This window comes from Coregonus lavaretus (genome assembly GCF_964263955.1).
Source record: "Coregonus lavaretus genome assembly, contig: HAP1_SCAFFOLD_366, whole genome shotgun sequence".
Classification (NCBI taxonomy): domain Eukaryota; kingdom Metazoa; phylum Chordata; class Actinopteri; order Salmoniformes; family Salmonidae; genus Coregonus; species Coregonus lavaretus.
The window spans coordinates 77,795-100,954 of record NW_028165998.1 but is presented as its reverse complement, the minus strand read 5'-3'; the positions used below and the strand labels follow the sequence as shown (position 1 = coordinate 100,954).

Genomic DNA, 23,160 nt, shown 5'->3' with positions numbered 1-23,160 from the left:
AACACAATACAAATCGACATTGATTGAAATAGAATATCTTTTGAATGAATTATCCATGCACTGTTTTGAAATGCGGGCTTTAATTTTGAAGGGTTCCTCATTACCATAGGAAAGTGACATCGTTATTGCTGCTTGCAGAATAGTAGTAAATTAGGGAGATCGGTAGTGTTGACAGCCATCGGTGGACAGATGGTGCTAGGCTTTCTTCTGTTTACTGCAAATCTTTTGAAGAAGTGCATTTTGACATGCGATTCCTTAGGGTTTAGCAAATAAAGAGGTAAGTTAGATGTTCATGTTGTGTTTGTATGACTGTACATTCAAATCGATGTCGCTGTTGTTGTGATAGCTAGCTAGCTAAAAGATAAGTAGCTAACGTTAGCCCTTGATCATGACTCAGTTCCATTACGTCTTCTGTTCTGTACGGGGGAGGTTTGGTAAACTGATGCTCTGTCTGAACATTTACACGCATCGCTTGCGATACGGTTTTGGAAGCATAAGGACCTTTTTCTTTCATATCACCAATAAATCATTTTCTAAAAACAAAAGGTTAAATTGATACACACCTTTTTATAGGGTTAGCGTTCCCACACGGCCATATCCATGTTATGGCGTGTGTTTACGGAAGACCGAGAGACCACCTGTGCTAATTAGCTATCTAGCATGCTCTGAACACCTGTGTCTAACGGAAGAAGGCCGCCAGAAACTTCTCATTGAAAAATACGTCAGCTGCAACTGTGACAAAGCCGGTTAAAACAGTGTACGTGTTTCATTTAGCATTTGTGAAGTTATTTTGATGTGATCTGAAAATAAAGGGCTTTATATTTTTAGAACAGTATCACTATTGAGAATATATTCACGTTTAGATGGAGTATTTGGCTGTTTTGGCTTCCAGAGTCAGTCTAACTTTAAAAATAACATATTAGATCCTTGGACCTTAAATTAAGGAGTAACGGTAGGCCCCTCGATCTGGTCAGCTGTTATAGATTTCAAGGCTGTCTTACTAGCGTTGTCCCAGGCCAGATTTTAGTCCACTTCCAAAGCAAGTATTTGTATATTGAAATTTGACTGTCTCTTGCAGCTTAAATTGCCAACACATTTCACCCCGTATCTGCAATGTATCAAGTGTCATTTTGCAGTCTTTTTTTTACCTATTCCTGGAAGTTCTCAACCTGTGCACTATAGTACCCCTGGGGGTACAATGACGATTGCGTTGTCCGTGGATCAGTTGTGGCGGTATACAAATTGTAGTGGGTTTAGGGTGTCGGTGGAGGTGATATGATCCTTAACTAGCCTCTCAAAGCATTTCATGATTTCTATCCACGGTTTTTGGTTTGGATAAGTTGTAATAGTCACAGTGGAAACAACATCCTCTATGCACTTCCTGATGAATCCAGTCAGTGTATAAGTTGATTATTTTCTCAGAGGCTGACCCGAACATTTCCCCAGTCCGTGTGATCAAATCAATCTTGAAGCATAGATTCCGATTGGTCAGACCAACATTGAACAGTCCTTACTACGGGTGCTTCCTGCTTAAGTTTCTGTCTATAGGTGGGGAGGAGCAAAACATATATAATGCTTTGTCACACACCAGATAGGTGCAGTGAAATGTGTTGTTTTACAGGGTCAGCAATAGTAGTATGGTCGCCCTGGAGCAAATTAGTGTTAAGTGCCTTGCTCAAGGGCACATCGACAGATTTTTCACCTTGTCGGCTCAGGTATTCAAACCAGCGACCTTCCAGTTACTGGCCCAACGCTCTAACCACTAGGCTACCAGCCACCCTGAATGGAGAATGGAGGCGTGATCTGGTTTGCCGACGGGAGGGCGGGGGAGGGCCTTGTAGCCATCCTGGGAAGGTAGAGTAGCAATGATCCAGATTCTTCATTACGCGTGTTGATAGAATTTAGGTAGAGATTTCCTTTATTAAAGTCCCCAGCTACTATAAAAGCGGCCTCAGGATATGTGTTTTCCAGTTTGCACAAAGTCCAGTGTAGTTCCTTGAGAGCCGTCATGGTGTCGGCTTGGTGGGGAATATACATGGCTGTGACGATGACTGAAGAACATTTTCTCGGGAGGTAATGCAGTCGGCATTTGATGGTGAGGTATTCCAGATCTGGAGAACAAAAGGTATTGTGTTCCTGTACATTACCATAATCACACCATCATGAAACATACCCCTCCACCTTTCTTTTTCCGGAGAGTTCTTTCTTCCTGTCCTCGTGATGGACTGAGAACCCCGCTGGCTGAATGGAATGGCCGAACGAATCAGAGGTAACTAATTTCCGTTTTTTAGAACTACAAGCTGGTGAGCTCTATTCCTAGACCGAGGTCAGACATGCATCCTACCGGCATGCCTATGCAGTAATTGCTGGTATTGTGGTTCACATTCAGGACGCCATGGTACTACAGAGCCTTTGATGAGCACAATTAAGATTGTCATCCGTGAAATCTGATTTGTGGGGACATCAAACTGTATACAGTTTTGGCTTGTTATCCGTGGGATACTAAAGTAGTGATTACAACTCTAAATTGGCCTAGTACATTAAATCAATTGCATTTATTTTATTCTGTTGGACAAGCACATGATCATATGATGTAGTCCTTTTCAGTTGACCCTGGGGCTGACACAACGTTTCAAATTTTGTCTAGTAATGTATGATAGGCCTATATTGTTGTGGAAGTCTGTTGTGCTTGTGCTTCTCTTGGGTACACTACTTTCCATGGAAACAACAAGATGGATGTTGATGATGTTGGCTGTATTGGGAAATTAAAACCATAGTCCGACTCTGCAAACATTGCTAAGGCTTTGGCAGAGGAAATGATAGGCCTATTAATTTCAAGTGCAATTGAATCAGTAACCTATTGTTTGAATTGCAATAATTGTTACTGCTCGTCCTGAAGGAGTCTATTCATCAGTATGTTCATACCCTTTACTCAGTACTTTGTTGAAGTACCTTTGGCAGTGATTACAGCCTCAAGTCTTCTTGGGTATGACACTACAAGCTTGGCACACATGTATTTGGGGAGTTTTTCCCATTCTTCTCTGCAGATCCTCTTATGCTCTGTCAGGTTGGATGGGGAGTGTTGCTGCACAGCTATTTTCAAGTCTGTCCAGAGATGTTCCATTGGGTTCAAGTCCGGGCTCTGGCTGGGCCACTCAAGGACATTGAGACTTGTCCCGAAACCACTCCTGCGTTGTCTTGGCTGTGTGCTTAGGGTCGTTGTCCTGTTGGAAGGTGAACCTTCGCCCCAGTCTGAGGTCTTGAGCGCTCTGGAGCAGGTTTTCATCACGGATCTCTCAGTACTTTGCTCCGTTCATCTTTCCCTCGATCCTGACTAGTCTCCCAGTCCCTGCCACTGAAAAACATCCCCACAGCATGATGCTGCCACCACCATGCTTCACCGTAGGGATTGTGCCAGGTTTCCTCCAGATGTGTGATGCTTGGCATTCAGGCCAATCTTGGTTTCATCATACCAGAGAATCTAGTTTCTCATGGTCTGAGTGTCCTTTAGGTGCCTTTTGGCAAACTCCAAGCGGGCTGTCATGTGCCTTTTACTGAAGAGTGGCTTCCATATGGCCACTCTACCATAAAGGCCTGATTGGTGGAGTGCTGCAGAGATGATTGTCCTGGAAGTTTTTCCCATCTCCACAGAGGAACACTTGAGCTCTGTCAGTGACCATCAGGTTCTTGGTCACCTCCCTGACCAAGGCCCTTCCCCGATTGCTCAGTTTGGCAGGGTGGCCATTTCTAGGAAGAGTCTTGGTTGTTCCAAACTTCTTCCATTTAAGAATGATGGAGGCCACTGTGTTCTTGGGGACCTTCAATGCTGCAGACATTTTTTGGTACCCTTCCCCAGATCTGTGCCTCGACACAATTCCTTCGACCTCATGGCTTGGTTTTTGCTCTGACATGCACTGTCAACTGTGGGACCTTATATAGACAGGTGTGTGCCTTTCCAAATCATGTCTAATCAATTGAATTTACCACAGCTGGATGCCAATCAAGTTGTAGAAAATTCTTTTGTTTCTTTTTGACATTTTAATTGAAAACAATCACAGTAAGGTACTTAATTGTTACCCAGAAATGATTTGATATTGAGATAAAAACGGTTGCATTGGACCTTTTTAACTTGACTCAAGTGAAATCAGAATCGGAGATGTAGCCAAGAGCATGACAAGGCAAGCAACCGATGGGAATGTTTGTGGAATCTGGCTCTTTTTTGTAATGATAACAGGTGATTTTATGAATTGGTTCACAAAGTGCACCACTGATTCACTCAGTCTGGTTTTCACTGATCTGCCAGTAAGACGCCACACAAAATAGACATATTACCTACAATGTATTGTTTATGTACAGCCATGGCCAAGTGGCCTCTACAAATGATCAGCGCTAATAGCTGGGGCACAGCAGACCAACCTGACAACAGGATAATATCGTCCTCTCCCCCGAAAAGAAAAGTCAGAAGACACACCTTGCCATTAAAGGCCCGGTGCAGTCAAAATGTGTTTTTCCTGTGTTTTTATATATATATATATATATATATTTCCACACTGAGGTTGGAATAATACTGTGAAATTGTGAAGATGATGATGCCCTTTTAGTGTTTTGAGCTTCTTTGAAAATAGAGATTTCAGGCTGACTTTTTTGGTCGAATGGAGTTTAGTGAATAGACAACCTCTGCCAATTAACGACTAGTTTTCCCCTCCCCACTCCAAGACAGTCCTAGCAAAATTCTTGCTTGAGAAAGTGCTCTTGTTAAGAAGCTGGAGATGCATTTATTTGGTGAACCAGCTTTGGTAATTTCATTTCCGAGAACGTTAACGAGCTCAGCTGAGAGGCAGCTGGCTAGGGAGAGGGAGGAGAAGAGCAACCCTGGAGACAGGAACAATATTCTTGTTGTTCCCGCTGTGGTTTCAGATGCTTCAGGAAAGAGGACAGCCTCTGGACCTAGCTGCTTCTGTCTGTTTTTTTGTCTTCTTTGGCAAACCCCTAACCTCGTCCCCAGGCTAATTGCTACCGCAAATAGCCAACATATACTGCATGTTCGACAGAAAGATTTGGCTGGTGGACCCCTAGCCAACCAGCCACTTAGCTCTTACCTAGGCTACTTCAGGTCAACAACTCTAACATGTTCTCTGTTCAGCCTTGGCTCAGTCTTTGTCCTTATGGAGCAACATGAACACATTTTTTGTAATTGTCAGTCAGCCAAAGTCCCCTAATATGGAATCCTTTTCTCCTACCGCATATTTACTGTGAACTGTCCTTCTCTTTTCCTCCCCCCAGGAGCCAGAGATCCAGTTCCTTATGGCTGTGTATGATGAGAACCTCCTGAAGAACCCTTTTTACCTGGCGCTGGAGAAGCAGAGACCCGACCTGTGCAGCAGAGTGGCAGAGCTACATGGAATTGTGAGAGACTGACAGCTGTGGCTGTGGGGCCATACTATAGTGCTCAGCCCTTTTATATTGTGTATGGGACCAAGCTCAGCAGAACAAAGTAGCGTGTTCAGGCATGCATGATCAAGTACAGTACAGATTGCAGCTATAATGCACAACTCCCCTCTCTTAAATCCTGCATTTTCAGACAGTGACATTTCTTCTTTGTGAGCTGTGTGTAGATTTGGACCAGAATCAAACAATGTAAGGGTTGAACATATGGGCCTAGGCTAGCTCGACTGTCCTGAAAATGTAGGACTATTCAATACCACACTGGCTGAAGCTTCTCTTTATGGCAAGTCAGCTGCTTGGTGGAGATGTCGGGCACGAGGGCATCCATTTATGCACAGATAAGCAGAACACAGAGGAAAAGGGAAATAGTCCATTTTCCATAGATGAGGGAGGCCATGTTATTGCTGTGGGAAATGGTTTTGTCTTGCCATTAGTAGAAAATGGCCACTTAGAAGGTCCTCTGCCCACTTGGTGGTTAGCAAAGGAATATCAAGAGAATAATATCTGGGCGTTACTATGACTCACCACTGTTACTGTTCTGGGAAGTTTTCAAAGGAGAGCTCTGTCTAGTATCCTTCTCCTACAGTGAACTAGAAAGAGCATGCAGACACTACTGTCATGGGTGTTGCATCGCGTGTGGGTGGTAGGCCATATCAGATAAATAAATGCTACTGGCTAAAGGTGAAGTAGCATTTTTTACAGTCGGATCAGGTGCTTTTTATTGTGGGAACTTTACCAATAAAACCTTTTGATAAATCTATTCTCAGTCAGTCACGAGAAGCATGGTTCTTTACCCTTGTTGTTGATGATGGTGTGGTTGTGCCCCAGGTTTTGGTGCCGTGCCGTGGAAGCCTAACCCTTAGTGCATACACAGAAGCCCAGTTTGAAACCTATGTTTTACACCCATCTGGAGAAGGGTATCAGACTGTAGATGGAAAGGTAAGATCCATCTGCCAACTACACAAAATATCATGCAGTTTCATTTTCTCTATACCACAGGAGGTTGGTGGCACCTTAATTGGGGAGGACGGGCTTGTGGTAATGGCTGGAGTGGAATGGTGTCAAATACACATGGGTTCCGTGTGTTTGATTACATTCCATTAGCTCTGTGCCATCCTCCCTTCAGCAGCCTCCACTGCTATATACCCATTTAGTTCATTGTAAACAGCTGCTATAAAATAGAACGTTCTTGGTTAAGACATCTTGGTCAACGATGCTACCCATATGCTTTGTCCTGTCTGATAGGAGCTGGCCATCCAGGACAGCCTGGTGAGACTGGGCTTAGGGTTCCAGGCCCCAGCCAATGTGCCCATCCTGTTTGAGGAGACCTTCTACAATGAGAAGGAGCAGAGCTACAGTATCCTCTGTATCGCCAGGCCCATCGACACCGATCAAAGCCCAGGTAGGTACTGCTCTCCTCCAAAGCGACAAAAGTTGATTAAGTGAGTGTATGATTTAGTCCATGTTGAACCTGATCCAAACGCCTACAGCCACCATCTCACTCTCACCTTTCTTCTTTCCCTCTTTTCTCTCTCTCCCTCTCTCTCTCAGTGGAGGTGACCCCAATCCCGGCCCTGTACTGTCTGAAGAATGTGGAGGATGTCAGGGAGTTCCTGGGCCGCCATGTTGAGAAACTGGACAAGTTCATCAGCAGCTTCTGCAACTCATTTAAGGAGCAGGAAAAGAAGGGACTGCGACACCACATCGTAAGTACTGACCCTAAACAACACACCTATCTGACGCTAGACTGAAGCCATGACACATACACTGGGTGTACAAAACATTAAGAACACCTGCGTTTTCCATGACATAGACTGACCAGATGAAAGCTATGATCCTTATTGATGTCACTTGTCAAATCCACTGCAATCTGTGTAGGGGAAGAAGGATTTTTAAGCCTTGAGACATGGATTGTGTATGTGTGCCATTGAGGGTGAATGGGCAAGACAAAATATTTAAGTGCCTTTTGAATAGGGTTTTGGTATGGTAGTAAGTGCCAGGCGCACCAGTTTGAGTGTGTCAAGAACTGCAACGCTGCTACGTTTTTCACGCTCAACAGTTTCCCGTTTGTATCAAGAATGGTCAACCACCCAAAGGACATCCAGCCAACTTGACACAACTGTGGGAAGCAGTGGAGTCAACATGGGACAGCATTCCTGTGGAACGCTTTTGACAACTTGTAGAGTCCATGCCCTGACGAATTGAGGCTATTCTGAGGGCAAAAGGGGGTACACTTCAATATTAGGAAGGTGTTCCTAATGTTTTGTATACTCAGTGTACAGTAACATGACACATACTAATGTATAATATGAGAGATGGCTATACTATAGTAATGTACACACTCATGTATTGTATACTATAGATATATAGTAAGATGTGACATATATAATTTGACTTCTGCTGTGACGCACTGCTTTAACCTGTAACTGTGCTCTCCCCTTAGGACTCAGTGAATGCCCTTTATACTAAATGTCTTCAGTGCCTGTTGAGAGACTCACACCTGGTGAGTAGCATGTTTTGCTACGAAAAACATTTTCAAAATATTTTCTCCTGTTTCATGCCTATTGGACACAACCCTGAGAAATAAAGCTGATTTGTTAAACCTCCTGTCTTTCAGAAAGTGCTGGCCAAACAGGAGCTCCAGATGACGCTCCTCAAACAGGCGGTTGAGGTAGGAGTTCTATCCTAGTCGTCATCACTCACACTTACTTTAAAATATGACGTCCTCTACTTCTTTGGGTGCTTTTTTGAGCTTTTCTTCATTCTGGTCCTCAGTGAAGTGCTGTGATGCTATAATGACGTCATGTATTTTTAGATGTTTTCTCTCTTTTCTCATTTAGATGTATATACATCATGGTATCCATGATTTAATCTTTAATTTTGTGGGGACTCTTGAAGCCAGCCAGGTATGTAAATACATACTATACAGTATTTGATAATGCTGTCAGTCTTTTATAGCCCCAGAATCCCCATGCAGTAAAGGTTAATATCTATGTTTATTATCACTGTTCCAACAGGATTCTGCCTTCAACAAAACCACCAGAGGTCTGCAGGACCTGCAGCAGAAAGACTTGGGGGTCAAATCTGAATTTAGGTTGGGTTTTTTCACGTGGTCTCTTTTTAATTTCTGCTTTTATGATTACAACTCAATAACAACATGTGATGCACATCACATTATATTTCTCTGCTGGCCAATAAACAAGTCTGCATACAACACAAATGAAAATGACCAGACACCATATAGATCTCCATAATGTCAAGCAGGTTTATAGCAGTAGATCCCCATCAGGTCATTTGACCACTATAACCTGTCCTATTGTGTCTATAGACTATTGGACTATGTTTGTGTTTCCACTTGCTTACAGTATCAATATTAACTTATCCTGTTGTACTTCTGTGTTATGTCTCCTCCAACAGTATAAATATCCCCCGGGCCAAGAGAGAGCTGAGCCAATTGAACCGCTGCACCTCTCCTCTACACAAACTGCTCTGCCTCAGGAAGGTGTCTCTCACCATCATGCAGTCCCCCAGCCACTCGGGTGTGTGTCTGTCTGTATTTCTGTCTGTATGTCTCCATCCATCCCTATGTCATTTCATGTCACATCAGTAGAAGTTTACACAGTGTTGTTGTCACAATCAACCCATTGACACTGGAATGCAAATGTGCCTTTTAAAATGGAATCCGGCCCATTTGTTATGGTACCATGCAAATCTGTATCGTCATGCTTCGGCCTCTGAGACAAATATAAGTTTAGCTTTCATCCAGAAATACATGAAATGCATAAAGTTAAAAAGCTTATTCACCTATGTTTTATGAAGACATGACATTACTATAATACAGCCTACATGGCTTTTAAGGCTTGTCATTGTAACCCAGATCAGGATTTGTTGTCTTTTCTGCTCACGCCCTCCCTGGTAATATAATAACTCAGTGCATACACACGGTCCACAGAACAAAATCCTAACTGTAGGGGCCTAATGTCTATGTCCAGTTTGTTTTGGAAATCCAACCTCCTTGGCCACATAACAACCCGGCCCTGTCTCTGTGGAGTGCTGCGATCCGCTCCTAATTTATGTTGGTCAAACAGCCAATTTACCAATTTAAAGCATAAATAACGAGGACAGAGGCAGTGTCTCAGAGGTTACACTGACTGTGTGGACACTCGCCTGTTTGTAGGATGAAGCTGTTTTATGTATTCATTTTGAATAGCCATTTCTCCCTGCTGTATGCTCTAGTTGTAAACATCTCACAGTCACTGAAACTTACAGAAGCAACCACAGTAATTTAATATATTCTTTCATTTCCCTTTTCTCCACATGCAGTGAGCATAGAGGCTGTGTGTGCAGATGACCTTCTGTCTGTAATTCTGTACTTACTGGTGAAGACGGAAATCCCCAATTGGTGAGTATGGAGTTCTAACCTAGTAATACCGCTGACTATTTAAATGGCCTGATGACTACTTCAACTAAACTTATTGAATTAATAAGTGAATAACTTGGACCTAGTAATAAAACAAAGTCATTAATTAATCAATTAACTGGTAATTAACAGCCATGTTAAACTAACGAGCATGCTCTTCCAGGATGGCCAACCTGAGCTACATCAAGAACTTCCATTTCTGTAATTCCACCAAGGACGAGCTGAGCTACTGCCTGACGTCGTTCGAGGCCGCCGTGGAGTTCATCAGCCAGGGAAACCTGGGCCTGGGCCAGGGACGCATGGTGAGCACAGAACAATGCAGGACAGGAGTACACAGGGCGGCTCCTTTCTTACCTTACACTGTACATTAGGACGGCTCCTTTCTTACCTTACACTGTACATTAGTCCTGGCCTGCTTGGCTCAATATTGTGAAAAGGGCTTTATACACCCCAAGCACATACATTGTTGGAGCTGATATCCTATCCAAGCACATTGTTGACTTAGATACACCACCTTATCACTGCAATACCTGTGATAACAGGCCACTATAATGACCGAAAAACACTCCCCTGTGCAGAGTGAGTGACCATGTCTGTGTGTGTGGTTTGCAGGGCTCAGGGGACCTGAACGACAAGGTGCATTTCACCCAGAAGATAAACCTGCTCTCCCAGAACTCTGCTACCCCCATAGACAATCTGTTTGAGGTGAGAACCCTGTCCCCTGACCTTTTAGAAGGGAAAAAGCTATACTCTGCAGTCTGTATAACGTTATGCTTCATTGGTCAGATGGACACCTAATTTCATTCAGCATTACATTTGAATATGAAAACAATGTTTGATCAACTTTTTCTTTCACTTAAAAAAAAAAAATCAATTGTGTGTGTTGATCCTTTTATTTCTGTTTACTTTGTGTGTGTGGATGGGTGGATCCTGCAGCACATAGCCAATGGTAACGAGGTAGAGGTCCAGCGTGTGTTGAGTGAGAACCAGAGTGACGAGGACGGGGTTAATATGTGCCACCCCCTCTGCTCCTGTGACCACTGTGAGCTCCGTCTCTCTGGGTGAGTACTGCGCGCGCACACAACTCATCTATCATAGGATGGAATATAATAGAAAAACCTGAGTTTCTCAGTAGGAGAAGTTCTTTTCTGATGTTTCTTTCACTACCTCTAGTGAATGGCTTAAAATCATATAGGAACAGAAAATGTGATTATTCTTCAACTCTGTCTGCTTACAGGAGACTGAATGATCCCTCCATCATAACGCCCTTCTCTCGAGACGACAGGGGATATACACCACTTCACGTCGCTGCTATCTGTGGTAAGAGATAACAACACGTTCCAGAGGTACCTAAAGTTGTCCAGGAAGCTGCCTCCAGATCACACAACAGGGGATCCCTAGTCCGCCACATTCTTACTGTTCATCCCTTTCCCATCTGTCTCCCTCATTCCCCACTGTCTAAATAAAATAAAATGCCTGTCATTGCCGTGGCAGGTCAGTCCCTGTTGATCGACCTGCTGGTGTCTAAGGGAGCTCTGGTGAATGCCACAGACTACCATGCCCTCTCACCCCTACACCTCTCCTGCCAGAAGGGCTACCAGGGAGTCACGGTGAGCCAGGACACTAGCAGGACAGCTATAGCCTGGTCCCAGATCGGTTTGTGCTGCCTTGCCTACTCCTAAACAGATCTGGAACCAGGCTAGGAGAGCTACACTAAAGATACAAAAATGATACTTCTGTTACACAAACTGTATATTCTCTCTGACATATGTATATATTTCTCCCATTCTGTCTGTCTGTCTGTCTCTGTCTGTACTCTAGCTGCTGCTCTTGCACTATAAGGCTTACTCCGGTGCCCAGGACAACAATGGCAACACTCCTCTGCACCTGGCCTGTATGTACGGACACGAGGATGTACGTCAGTCTGGGGATTCAATCTCAATTTAAAATCTGTATTTATAGGCACAGTTAATTCCAACAGCCTTGACTCTGCCACTTTGTTTGGTAACCAGAGTTATCTATCTGAAGAAATGTATCCACTCACAGTACATGGGATAGCAGTTACAGTATCTATATTGATACTGCTGTAAATAAGTATATGGAGGATGACAGATGATGACAGCCTGCACTGACAGTGTCTCTATGGTTGTTCAGAGGAGATTGTTCTGCGTCTGACAGTGTTATCCCGTCCGTGTCTCAGTGTGTTAAAGCCCTGGTGTACTATGACCTGCACACGTGCCGTCTGAACATCCAGAATGACAAGGGCGACACCCCCATGCACATCGCGGCCCGGTGGGGCTACGAGGGCATCATTGAGGTGCTGCTGGAGAACGGAGCCAGCACCACCATCTACAACAAGGTCAAAGACTCACCACTGCAATGTGCCCTCAACTCTAAGGTGAGGAGTGAAGACCCCTGGTCACAGCTGTCCCTGCCTCTGCCTGAAACACACTTCTCAAATGGGTACTTTTGTAGAGCATCATATTGACAAAAAAATAATGTACTTTTTATATGACTCTGCCATTTTTAAAGTCAGGACTAACCCCCCCCCGTCCTTGACTTTTCCTGAATAAGTCTATATAACACACTGTTGTTGTTAGAATCTTAATATCACAAATAGAATTTGTATTCTAAGCAGGTTTAAGAGGACGTTATTTTTTTCCCCGCTGCCCATCATTCACCACCATGTCATTCACTGGCAGTCATCCACCGCAGCTGATAATGGCCCAGTTAAACTACACCTAAACTACACTACATGACCAAAAGTATGTGGACACCTGCTCGTCGAACATCTCATTCCTAAATCATGGGCATTAATATGGAGTTGGTCCCCCCTTTGCTGCTATAACCGCCTCCACTGTTCTGGGAAGGCTTTCCACTAGATGTTGGAACATTGCTGCGGGGACTTGCTTCCATTCTGCCACGAGCATTCGTGAGGTCGGGCACTGATGTTGGGCGATTAGGCCTGGCTCGCAGTCCGCGTTCCAATTCATCCCAAAGGTGTTCGATAGGGTTGAGGTCAGGGCTTTGTGCTGGCCAGTCAAGTTGTTTCACACCGATCTCGACAAACCATTTTTGTATGGACCTCGCTTTGTGCACGGGGGCATTGTCATGCTGAAACAGGAAAGGGCCTTCCCCAAACTGTTGTCACAAAGTTGGAAGCACAGAATCGTCTAGAATGTCATTGTATGCTGTAGCATTGACTTCCCTTTACTGGAACTAAGGGGCCTAGCCCGAACCATGAACAACAATGAGTGTTGCAAAAAGATTTGTGAGCGTTGCAACCGAGGACAGGCGAGTTTTACGCGCTTCAGCACTCGGTGGTACCGTGCTGTGAGCTTGTGTGGCTTACCACTTCTACTGCCAATGTTTGTCTATGGAGATTGCATGGCTGTGTGCTCGATTTTATACACCTGTCCGCAATGGGTGTGGCTGAAATAGCCGAATCCACTAAATTGAAGGGGTGTCCACATACCTATTTGTGTATCTAAACTAATTTCACACTTATAATAGAGTTTAGCCTAAAGACCAGATTAAATTGACAATGGTCTGAAGGGTGAGAATATTATCAGTTGTTAAATTGTATATGAAGAATCTGATGAACAGTGCAGCTTGGAATTGACAGTCAGGGAAACGAAACGGTGTGCCAAAAAGTGACTTTTCAAATTATCCTACAGTCACAAGCAGGTAAGATGTTTTGATGTCTATGTAGTATCAGAAAGTGCAGATTCTGCAGTTTCCAAATCACCGATCATTGCCAAACAACTCTTAAAAACGACCCTCTATTTCAAAATATGACTTTAACCGTAATAACCGCGATTACATGCGTGCACTCGTAAAATATGCCATTTGGTTCTTTTGTCATTAATTTTCTTAAATTCGTAAGGTTCCTTAAGACCTTTAACAAATTAATAACGAATGGTCTTTGTGATAGTGTTTAGTTAATGGATTTTAACACTTGACTTGTGGTGTTTTACTGGTTTTTCATTTGTACATAAAGCATACAGTTGCATAAACTAATAAATGCTATTGTGGTCTTTTAGAATACGGAAGATGATGTAGTTCAATGTCACCTTCATACACACAACCAAATGATTTTTGCGATAGCATATATTACATGTCTTTTTTAGACTGTTAGAATGTTGACGTCCAAAAGACTTGTCATTGGCTTGAAGGGGGGGTCCCTCGAGGCCAAGCTTTCCTAGTGTTATAGAAAAGGCTTGGCATACTAAACTTATTTTAGTTAAGTAGATATATTTGGAGAAAGTATTAACAGAAGGGTGGGAATTGTTCTGAGGAAGAAAATACTTCTGGTTCGCCTAGCAACAGGATTGGCTTGATATATTTGCCTTGTCATTCAGTATTATTATGATTTTGAACAATTTATGAAATGTGATAAGGTTGTATTAGAAATAGAGCCTACTTTTATGCTCAAGTAATTATTTAATGCCTGCTTTCTTTTTAATCTCTTAAGCTGATGTGTGAACCTGAAAGTATGTGAAAGTAGTAGCCCAGTTGTTAGTGACTTCATCCTCTTATAAAATCTGTTGTCCCGTATAGCTTAACGCAGTGTGTATGTAGGCTACATACCAGAATGGGTATCAATGAGGTATTATTGGAACAACCGTGTACATGCCAGAATTTGTAAATGAATAGTGCTTGTGTTGCAAGGTGTGTGTGTGTGTGTGTGTTTTCATATGTGCAAATGAACAAGTATGTGCACATGCATAAGAACGTGTGTAACTGATGTGTGTGTGTGTGTACTTGTGTCTCTGCGTCTTGCAGATTCTGACGCTATTGGAGTTACCGCACAACGGCTCTCATAGAAGAGAGAACAATGATGTAAGTCAGATTTCATCACATAGGAAGTGACAGAGAAGAGTTGCAACTACAGTATTTCATTTGATAAAATGATGTCTCTACGCCAGGCAGCCAGCCTGTTAAAACACCACTAACCAACATACAGTAGTTCTACTCTACTCTTCACTTGCTCTGCTAGAAGCAGCCTGTACTGCAGGGGTGTCAAACTCATTCCACGGTTTTTGGTTAAGCCCTAGACAACCAGGTGAAGGGAGTTCCTTACTAATCAGTGACCTTAATTCATCAATCAAGGACAATGGAAGAGCGAAAAACCGCAGACACTCGGCCCTCAGTGGAATGAGTTTGAAACGTGCTGTACTGTGTGTGCGTGGTCAGCTGAGTGACGGTGCTCTCTCTCGCCCCCTGCTGTCTGTCCCAGTCCCCAAACCGCTCCGCCCAGGCCTCTGACTGCAGCAGCCGCTGCTCCTCTGTCTCCAGCACCACCTCCCAGAGCTCCGAGGCCAGGACCGACTGCGACAGGGTCCGACACAAAGAGGTTAGCAGGGAGCACTGAGGACCCCTGACCTGGGCAGGGCTGACCCTGGCAATGCCTGAGAGGAGTAGTATTGTCTTAATTAAAGGGGAAATGGAATAGGGATGCAATAGAAATTAGATGCAGTATTTTTCTATATATTGAGGGATCCTAATATTTGAAGCTTTCACCCAATGTTTTTTTGTGGGATGACTATCTGTAATTTGTAATCCAGTTTGTAAAGGCCTGGCTGGTGTTCTAATAGGTAGCCTCACTCTCTTTTTCTCTCTCGACTGACAGGTGGAGAAGTTGCTGCGTGCGGTGGCGGACGGAGACATAGAGATGGTGCGGTACCTGTTGGAGTGGTTGGACGAGGAACCAGAGGAGGAGCATGCAGGGCTGCCATCCTGGACAGAACTGTGCCACCCACTGTGCCAGTGTCCACACTGTGGACCAACACAGAAGGTTTGAGAGCAACCCTGGCCTTTCATTCCTACTGCGGGGTTCCATACCACAACTACTTGGCCAAACCCCTTTCTGATATATAGACGATGTCAGTGAGCAAATAGCAAACTTGACACATGGCCAAAAGCTGGAAGCACTGAAGCTATGTTGAATGGAAAGTTAGCTGTTGAAAGGAGATGATTTATGATGTTCCTGCAGTGCTGCCCAGATAACTTGATGCCTTTCTGTGTTTTCCTCTGTGTGTGTGTGTGTGTGTGTGTGTGTGTTTGCCTCCAGAAGTTGGTGTGCCTGCAGGCCAGTGGTCTAGGTGTGAACAGCAGTAGTGTGGATGGCTTCACTCCCCTCCATGTCGCAGCGCTCCATGGTCACACGGCCCTGGTGTCCCTGTTCAGCCGCCACGGGGCCAACGTCGACGCACGCAACAGCCAGAGCGCCACGCCACTGCACCTGGCCAGCCAGAACAACCACATACAGGTGAGCACACAACACTGTACTTCAGCTGTGTTTATTTGAGCTTGCCTGGCACATCTGAACAAATGGAATAGTCCCAAAGGTTAAAACCCCACCCATCTCATTAATCATGTTCAGGTAGTGACATCACTGCTGGAGTGCAACGCCAAGCTGAATAAGAAGGATCACTATGGCAACACCCCTCTGATCCACGCCTGCCTCAAAGGTCACCAGGACACAGCCACCATTCTGCTGCAGGTGAACACACACATACACACACACACCATTCTGCTGCAGGTGAACACACACACATACACACACACCATTATGCTGCAGGTGAACACACACACACACCATTCTGCTGCAGGTGAACACACACACACACACACACACATACACACCATCCTGCTGCAGGTGAACACACACACACACACACCATTCTGCTGCAGGTGAACACACACACACACACCATTCTGCTGCAGGTGAACACACACACACACCATTCTGCTGCAGGTGAACACACTCACACACACACCATTCTGCTGCAGGTGAACACACACACACACACACACCATTCTGCTGCAGGTGAACACACACACACACCATTCTGCTGCAGGTGAACACACACACACACACACACACACCATTCTGCTGCAGGTGAACACACACACAAACACCATTCTGCTGCAGGTGAACACACACACACACAAACACCATTCTGCTGCAGGTGAACACACACACACACACACCATTCTGCTGCAGGTGAACACACACACACCATTCTGCTGCAGGTGAACACACACACAAACACACCATTCTGCTGCAGGTGAACACACACACAAACACACCATTCTGCTGCAGGTGAACACACACACACAAACACACACACCATTCTGCTGCAGGTGAACACACACACACACACACACACACCACATTCTGCTGCAGGTGAACGCACACACATACACACACACACCATTCTGCTGCAGGGGAACACACACACACCATTCTGCTGCAGGTGAACACACACACACACACACCATTCTGCTGCAGGTGAACACATACACACACACACACACACACACACACACACACACACACACCGTTCTGCTGCAGGTGAACACACACACACACACACACCATCCTGCTGCAGGTGAACACACACACACACACACCATTCTGCTGCAGGTGAACACATACACATACACACACACACACACCATTCAGCTGCAGGTGAACACACACACACCATTCTGCTGCAGGTGAACACACACACACACACTATCCTGCTGCAGGTGAACACACACACACACACACACACACACACACACACACACACCATCCTGCTGCAGGTGAACACACACACACACACACACACACACACACACACACACACCATCCTGCTGCAGGTGAACACATACACACACACACACACACCATCCTGCTGCAGGTGAACACACACACACACACCATCCTGCTGCAGGTGAACACATACACACACACACCGTTCTGCTGCAGGTGAACACATACACACACACACACCGTTCTGCTGCAGGTGAACACATACACACACACACACCGTCCTGCTGCAGGTGAACACACACACACCATTCTGCTGCAGGTGAACACACACACACACACACACACACACACACACACACCATCCTGCTGCAGGTGAACACATACACACACACACACACACCATCCTGCTGCAGGTGAACACACACACACACACCATCCTGCTGCAGGTGAACACATACACACACACACCGTTCTGCTGCAGGTGAACACACACACACACACACACACACACACACACACACACCATCCTGCTGCAGGTGAACACATACACACACACCGTTCTGCTGCAGGTGAACACATACACACACACACACCGTCCTGCTGCAGGTGAACACACACACACCATTCTGCTGCAGGTGAACACACACACAAACACACCATTCTGCTGCAGGTGAACACACACACAAACACACCATTCTGCTGCAGGTGAACACACACACACAAACACACACACCATTCTGCTGCAGGTGAACACACACACACACACACACACCACATTCTGCTGCAGGTGAACGCACACACATACACACACACACACCATTCTGCTGCAGGGGAACGCACACACACCATTCTGCTGCAGGTGAACACACACACCCACACCATCCTGCTGCAGGTGAACACACACACACACACACACACCATCCTGCTGCAGGTGAACACACACACACACACACCATTCTGCTGCAGGTGAACACATACACACACACACACACACACACACCGTTCTGCTGCAGGTGAACACACACACACACACACACCATCCTGCTGCAGGTGAACACACACACCATTCTGCAGCAGGTGAACACATACACATACACATACACACACACACACACCCTTCAGCTGCAGGTGAACACACACACATCATTCTGCTGCAGGTGAACACACACACACACACACTATCCTGCTGCAGGTGAACACACACACACACACACACACACCATCCTGCTGCAGGTGAACACACACACACACACACACACACACACACCATCCTGCTGCAGGTGAACACATACACACACACACACACACCATCCTGCTGCAGGTGAACACACACACACACACCATCCTGCTGCAGGTGAACACATACACACACACACCGTTCTGCTGCAGGTGAACACACACACACACACACACACACACACACACACACACACACCATCCTGCTGCAGGTGAACACATACACACACACACCGTTCTGCTGCAGGTGAACACATATACACACACACACACACACACACACACACCGTCCTGCTGCAGGTGAACACACACACACCATTCTGCTGCAGGTGAACACACACACACACATACACACACACACACACCATTCTGCTGCAGGTGAACACACACACACACACACACACACACCATTCTGCTGCAGGTGAACACACACACACACACACACACACCATTCTGCTGCAGGTGAACACACACACACACCGTCCTGCTGCAGGTGAACACGCACACACACACCATTCTGCTGCAGGTGAACACACACACACACCATTCTTCTGCAGGTGAACACACACACACCATTCTGCTGCAGGTGAACACACACACACACACACACACACACCATTCTGCTGCAGGTGAACACACACACACACACACACACACACCATTCTGCTGCAGGTGAACACACACACACACACACACACCATTCTGCTGCAGGTGAACACACACACACACACACACACAATTCTGCTGCAGGTAGAACACCTTGACAATGCTGCCCCCTGGTGGTCACACAGGCCAACTGTTACTCTTACTAATGTGTGTTCAATGGGCCTCCAGAGCAACGCGTCAGTGAACCTGTCCAACAACCAGGGTAACACGGCCCTGCATGAGGCTGTAAGAGGAGGTCACCTGGCCCTGGTGGAGCTGCTACTGCAGGCTGGAGCCCTGGTCCACATGAGGAACAAGAGACAGAGGACAGCACTGGACTGTGGCACGGAGACTGGGGGCAAGGTGAGAATAGAACAGCCACAGCATTGGTCTAAATACACACTGTATGTTCAGTAACAAATCTAACCCAATGACCCCGAATACACTACAGACACACTACAGACAGACATACAGACACACATACTACAGACACACACACAGAGCTCAGGAATAGAGTTGGGAAATACTGAATAATTGATTAAATGTATTTACAGAACACTGAGATCCTGAGGACTCTTCAGAAGGCGTCTGGACTCTCCCCTGATGCTGAACCAATCAAACTGCTCTCTGTGCCCAAGGGGGCTCTGGGTAAGCGAGCAAGTATCAAATCAAATTTTATTTGACAAATGCGCCGAATACAACAGGTGTAGACCTTACAGTGAAATGCTTACTTACAAGCCCTTAACCAACAATACAGTAAAAAAAAAATGTAAAAAAAGGGTTAAGTAAACATTTTTTACTTAAAGAGCAGCAGTAAAGTAACAGTAGCGAGGCTATATACAGGGGGTACCGGTACAGAGTCAATGTGCAGGGGCACAGGTTAGTCGAGGCAATTGAGGTAATATGTACATGTAGGTAGAGTTATTAAAGTGACTATGCATAGATAATAAACAGAGAGTAGCAGCATTTGATTAGCTGTTCAGGAGTCTTATGGCTTGGGGGTAGAAGCTGTTAAGAAGCCTTTTGGACCTAGACTTGGCGCTCCGGTACCGCTTGCCGTGCGGTAGCAGAGAGAACAGTCTATGACTAGGGTGGCTGGAGTCTTTGACAATTTTTAGGGCCTTCCTCTGACACCGCCTGGTATAGAGGTCCTGGATGGCAGGAAGCTTGGCCCCAGTGATGTACTGGTCCGTACACACTACCTTCTGTAGTGCCTTGCAGACGTAGGCTGAGCAGTTGCCATACCAGGCGGTGATGCAACCAGTCAGGATGCTCTCGATGGTGCAGCTGTAGAACCTTTTGAGGATCTGAGGACCCATGCCAAATCTTTTCAGCCTCCTGAGGGGGAATAGGCTTCACGACTGTCTTGGTGTGTTTGGACCATGATAGTTTGTTGGTGATGTGGACACCAAGGAACTTGAAGCTCTCAACCTGCTCCACTACAGCTCTGTATTGACACCAGCCACTGTTTTTCCTTGAACACCTACCTGCTAGAGCGTGAAGATATACCACAAGTGACAAGTCTTCCTCACCATCTTTTTGTTTTCAATTCATTCAAACTATGGCTGCCTTCCAATGTCTCTACCCCATACCACAGAATGCATGCCCGTGGTATGCTAGTGTGAAAAATTGGACGTTTTTTTTCCTCCACACTTTCTAACTCCTTTCTCCCAATCACAGCCCATTCATTTGTCCAGAGGTTAAAGCCCCATCAGGATAATGCCAATGGAAGACATCAGAAGCTTGCCCAGTCAATCAACAGGTTGGTCCCATGGAAAGGATGACTTGTGTCTCCTAGTGGAATGGGATGGAAATTTGTATGCAGTCCTTCCTAGTGAATTTAACATTGATGTCAGAATATTTGAACTTGAGTTTGCTAAACGTATTAGTTTAGACATTTTAAGGACCTGCACTGAAACATAGTAGTTCCTTTTTAAAATGTAAGTTTATTAAAACCGATGTTGTTTGCAGAGTTCAGCGGATGAAGAAAGGTCTTCCCAGGGACACCAGTGTGCCTTCCATCAACTCACCCACTCCCGAGAGGAGGAAACTGAGGCGGGGGGTGACCTTGGAGAGCAGTGGGCCTTTTAGCATCCGCTCCAGCCCAGAGGGAAGCCCCCAGCCTGAGGACCACAGGGACAGGGAGAGGGTCCTGAGCCACTGTCACACCGTGGACACAGAGCACCCCCCATTCCGGAGACACACAGGAGAGGCTGAGGTAAAGGTGGACACACATGTAGCGGAAGACCCTTCACACACAGACACTCCTGGTGAGCCTGAGCATACATACACACCTGACATACACACTCCTGACGTGTCAAATACACACATAGCCGACGGCCCCTCAAATACACAACAAACAACCAGCAGCGACCCGTCACACACACCTAGCCAAGTCAATGGGGACGAAGACGGAGAAGGACATGAAAAAGATGTCCACACCTCACCAGATACAGACGTACAGTCGCAAAGAATCTGTCCAGAGGCTGAGAGCCCACCCACAGACATGGAGGAGCTGGTAGAAGAAATGGAGCTCCTCTGAGGAGCAGAGGCTGAGGCGGACCCCAGTCAGGGGAGAACTTGAACTATTCTAGTTACAGAAAGAACTTCTGTACTGACTGTTATTGAAAGCACTTTTTCACCTTGCCTTCAGGAAAAAGGGATACAAAACATTTTAATTCAACTTAATGCGAATTTCATTCTGTTTTAGTACATTTTTATTTGGTTGCTCACTCTTATGAAAGAGAGTAGGTGGAACATTCTAACAGTGGATTGAGTGACATTATAGCATATCAGTATGGAGAAAGTTGGTTTACTTGAAAAGATGATAATCTGAAAATGTATGCTCCTATTACATCTGACGGTTTTTATTTGAACATGTAGAATCAGGGCTCTGTTTTTATTTGTAACAATTTAGTTTAATTTTATTACAGTTCTCAGGTTTGGATATCATTTTTAATTGACTGAGTTACAGTTATTCCCTTTAGAAAACCATCAATTGTCATTTTTCTATTCATCTATAACACATTACCTCCCTGGTGTGACATCTGAATTACTATGCACAGTAAGGCCACACTTGTATCCCAGTGAATGTCAAACACTTAGAATCGTTTTCTTGGTTGCTCTGTAGGTAGAGAGAGAACCATAACAATGTATACACAAATCTATATACAGTGAGTAGCTCAGTTCAGTGACTCCACAAATTGTACTGTAGTTAAGATACTGCATTTGAGAATATAGTAACACAACTGCCATAGTTAATTTGACTCATCTTTACTATATTCTGATGTCACACATGCCATTGAAATGGGTACATATGTATCCTGTAGAAAACAGTATAATAAAAAAAAAAAAAGTGTTTATTTAGCATTCAACTGAAAATTCAGTTTCACCTCTATGGCAGTTGATCCTGCCAAGCAAGGCCATATAGGACCCAACCGATGCTATGGGGAGTTTGCACTTTACTCCTACCATTTTATTTTCTGTCATCAACACTCTGAAATGTCTGTAGCTCATTTTGAACTGCCATTATTTTTAATGATAATTATCCAGCACATACAGTACATTGAACACATAAAAACCACTATCATCAATCAGCTTACGGATGTATTTTTATTTCAAGGTGACCGTTTTGGTATATGCAGTAGTAGTTATCCAATTTCAATGTTAATTATTTTTGTACTAAAGTATTTTATTTTGAATGTTGAGGCAGTGAACATGCCTTATTTAATTTGTCAAAATAACCTGTAATAAATAAACCCATGATCTAGAGTTATTTTGTTTTTACTCAGTTCTGTTCTTAGCAGGAGTTGGCCTGTTTAGGGGCTATATGCTTGGTAAGTTTGTAATTCTACTCATTCTAATCGTG

At 44.9% G+C, this 23,160-nt stretch overlaps 1 protein-coding gene across 1 annotated transcript; it reads left to right on the top strand.

Annotated features, from left to right (window-relative positions):
* The first annotated feature begins 856 nt into the window (after nt 1-856).
* Nucleotides 857-23,063, top strand: LOC311115219 (ankyrin repeat domain-containing protein 27-like). Its single transcript, XM_084190416.1, has 27 exons — nt 857-2,269; nt 5,284-5,406; nt 6,274-6,384; nt 6,691-6,847; nt 6,997-7,151; nt 7,889-7,948; nt 8,063-8,116; nt 8,286-8,351; nt 8,463-8,539; nt 8,863-8,984; nt 9,769-9,847; nt 10,029-10,167; nt 10,478-10,570; nt 10,802-10,926; nt 11,103-11,185; nt 11,360-11,475; nt 11,687-11,779; nt 12,066-12,263; nt 14,651-14,707; nt 15,105-15,221; nt 15,498-15,662; nt 15,939-16,136; nt 16,251-16,370; nt 19,482-19,655; nt 19,847-19,940; nt 20,973-21,054; nt 21,264-23,063. The coding sequence occupies exons 1-27, from the start codon at nt 2,246-2,248 to the stop codon at nt 21,832-21,834; spliced, it is 3,453 nt and encodes a 1,150-aa protein (XP_084046542.1). The 5' UTR covers nt 857-2,245; the 3' UTR covers nt 21,835-23,063.
* The last annotated feature ends 97 nt before the right edge of the window (nt 23,064-23,160 follow it).